Raw genomic sequence first — 3,390 nt, 5'->3', positions numbered from 1 at the left:
TGGGGATGGGATGGGATTGGGGTGGGATTGGGATTGAGATGAGAAGGGACTGGGATTGGGATGGGGTGGGGATGGGAAGGGATTGGGATTGGGATTGAGATGAGACAGGACTGGGATTGGGATTGGGGTGGGGATAGGGATGGGATGGGGTGGGGGTGGGAAGGGATTGGGATTGGGATTGAGATGAGACAGGACTGGGATTGGGATGAGGATGAGGATGGGATGGGATTGGGGTGGGATGAGATTGGGATTGGGATGGGGATGGGATTGGGATTGGGATGAGATAGGACTGGGATTGGGTGGAGGTGGGATGAGATTGGGATTGGGGTGGGATGGGGATGGTACGGGATTGCGTGGGGGCGGGAAGGGACAGGGATTGGGATGGGGTGGGGGTGGGAAGGGATTGGGATTGGGATTGGGATTGGGATTGGGATTGGGATTGGGCCGGGGGAACGACTCCACGCTGGCCCCGCAGGGAACCGCACGGCCGCACACATGGGCATGGCCTTGGCCCGCGACGGCAACGCCACCATTGTGAGTGTGGGGCCGCGGGGCGGCCGCTATGGGGGCGGGCGCTATGGGGGCGGGCGCTATGGGGCGGCCCTGAGCCCTGCCCCACATCCCAGGCGTGCGGGCCCGGCTTGAAGTGGGAATGCAACCGCAACGTCCACGTCGGCGGCGTCTGCGCCGTGCTGGGCCCCGACCTGCGGCCGCAGGAGGTGCTGGAGCCCGGGTACCACGGTGAGATGTGGGGCAGGGTGTGGGGCACGGGGCGGTGTGGGGCAGGGTGTGGGGCACGGGGCGGTGCGAGGCACGGGGGACGCGCGCGGCGCACGGGAACGCCGCACGGAGGGCACGGGGATGCGGGGATGCCTGCCCGCCGAGCTGTGGGTCACGCCGTGGGTCACGCCGTGGGTCACGTCCGTGGGTCGCGCCGTGGGGCAGAGTGCGTGCCGAGCATGGTGGACCTGGTGTTCCTGTTCGACGGCTCACGCAGCATGACGGCCGCGCAGTTCGGCGCCATCCGCGACTTCATGGTGGAGGTGATGGAGCAGCTGGGCAACAGCTCCTTCCGGGTGAGCGCCGTGGGGAGACGCCGTGGGGAGACGCCGTGGGGCCGAGGGGGAGCGATGGGGCGCTGCAGGGCGCTATGGGATGCTGTGGGGGCTATGGGGCGCTGTGGGTCGCTATGGGGTGCTGTGGGGGCTATGGGGCGCAATGGGTCCCTATGGGTCCCTATGGGTCCCTATGGGTCCCTATGGGTCTCTGTGGGGCGCTATGGGTCTCTGTGGGGCGCTATGGGTCTCTGTGGGGCGCTATGGGTCCCTGTGGGGCCCTATGGGGTGTTATGGGTCCCTATGGGGCGCTATGGGTCTCTGTGGGGTGCTATGGGTCCCTATGGGTCCCTATGGGGTGTTATGGGTCTCTGTGGGTCCCTATGGGTCCCTATGGGTCCGCATGGGGCACTATGGGTCCCTATGGCTCCCTATGGGGTGCTATGGGTCCCTATGGGGTGTTATGGGTCTCTGTGGGGCACTATGGGTCCCTATGGGGCGTTATGGGTCCCCATGGGGCGCTATGGGTCTCTGTGGGGCGCTATGGGTCCCTATGGGTCCCTATGGGGTGTTATGGGTCTCTGTGGGGCACTATGGGTCCCTATGGGGTGTTATGGGTCCCTATGGGGTGCTATGGGTCTCTGTAGGGCGCTATGGGGCGCTATGGGTCACTGTGGGGCGCTGTGGGTCGCTATGGGATGCTGTGGGGGCTGTGGGGTGCTGTGGGTCGCTGCGGGGCCTATGGGGCGCTGTGGGGGCTATGGGGTCCTGCGGGGGCTATGGGGCGCTGTGGGTCACTATGGCATGCTGTGGGTCGCTATGGGGCACTGTGGGGGCTATGGGTCCCTATGGGGCGCTATGGGTCACTGTGGCGCACTGTGGGGCGCTGTGGGTCGCTATGGGGCACTGCAGGGGCTATGGGGTCCTGCGGGGGCTATGGGGCGCTATGGGGGCTATGGGTCTCTGTGGGTCTCTGTGGGTTGCTATGGGTCGCTATGGGTCTCTGTGGGTCTCTGTGGGTCACTATGGGGCGCTATGGGTCGCTGTGGGTCGCTGTGGGTCGCTGTGGGTCGCTATGGGGCGCTGTGGGGGCTATGGGGCGCTGTGGGGCACTGTGGGGGCTATGGGTCCCTATGGGGCGCTATGGGTCGCTGTGGGGTGTTATGGGTCGCTATGGGTCTCTGTGGGTCGCTGTGGGTTGCTATGGGTTGCTGTGGGTCTCTGTGGGTCTCTGTGGGTCACTATGGGTCGCTATGGGTCGCTGTGGGGTGTTATGGGTCGCTATGGGTCTCTGTGGGTCGCTGTGGGTTGCTATGGGTCGCTGTGGGTCGCTATGGGTCTCTGTGGGTCTCTGTGGGTCGCTGTGGGTCGCTATGGGTCTCTATGGGTCGCTATGGGTCCCTATGGGTCCCTATGGGTCGCTATGGGTCTCTATGTGTCTCTATGGGGCGCTATGGGTCTCTATGGGGCGCTATGGGTCGCTATGGGTCGCTGTGGGTCGGCGCAGTTCGGGGCGGTGCAGTTCTCGGATTGGCCGGAGCCGATCTTTTCACTGCGGGATTTCGCACTGTGGGTCGCTATGGGTCGCTATGGGGCGCTATGGGTCGCTATGGGTCGCTATGGGTCGCTGTGGGTCGCTATGGGTCGCTATGTGTCTCTATGTGTCTCTATGGGTCGCTATGGGTCTCTATGGGTCGCTATGTGTCTCTATGGGTCGCTATGGGTTGCTGTGGGTCACTATGGGTCACTATGGGTCACTATGGGTCGCTATGGGTCACTATGGGTTGCTATGGGTCACTATGGGTCCCTATGGGTCACTATGGGGCGCTATGGGTTGCTATGGGTCGCTATGGGTCGCTATGTGTCTCTATGGGTCGCTATGGGTCGCTATGGGTCGCTATGGGTCACTATGGGTCTCTGTGGGTCGCTATGGGGCGCTGTGGGTCGCTATGGGTTTCTATGGGTCTCTGTGGGATGCTGTGGGTCATTATGGGTCGCTATGGGTCTCTGTGGGTCGCTATGGGTCTCTGTGGGTCTCTGTGGGTCTCTATGGGTTGCTATGGGTCTCTGTGGGTCGCTATGTGTCTCTATGGGTCGCTATGTGTCTCTGTGGGTCGCTGTGGGTCGCTATGGGTCTCTATGTGTCTCTATGGGTCGCTGTGGGTCGCTATGGGTCGCTATGGGTCTCTATGTGTCTCTATGGGTCGCTATGGGTCGCTATGGGTCGCTATGGGTCTCTATGTGTCTCTATGGGTCGCTATGGGTCTCTGTGGGTCGCTATGGGTCGCTATGGGTCGCTGTGGGTCGGCGCAGTTCGGGGCGGTGCAGTTCTCGG

General features: G+C 63.2%; 1 protein-coding gene across 1 annotated transcript; it reads left to right on the top strand.

Annotated features, from left to right (window-relative positions):
• Positions 1-424: 424 nt before the first annotated feature.
• On the top strand, positions 425-2,701 carry LOC110390470 (integrin alpha-L-like; the record flags this gene model as incomplete). Its single annotated transcript, XM_021381792.1, has 4 exons — positions 425-534; positions 627-741; positions 946-1,076; positions 2,563-2,701. Coding segments are annotated over exons 1-4 (424 nt in total), but the record flags the coding sequence as incomplete, so codon positions are not given.
• Positions 2,702-3,390: the final 689 nt, after the last annotated feature.

This window comes from Numida meleagris, unplaced genomic scaffold, assembly GCF_002078875.1.
Source record: "Numida meleagris isolate 19003 breed g44 Domestic line unplaced genomic scaffold, NumMel1.0 unplaced_Scaffold1167, whole genome shotgun sequence".
Taxonomy (NCBI): domain Eukaryota; kingdom Metazoa; phylum Chordata; class Aves; order Galliformes; family Numididae; genus Numida; species Numida meleagris.
Note: the sequence above shows the minus strand (reverse complement) of the source record. Positions and strands in the feature narration are given on the sequence as shown.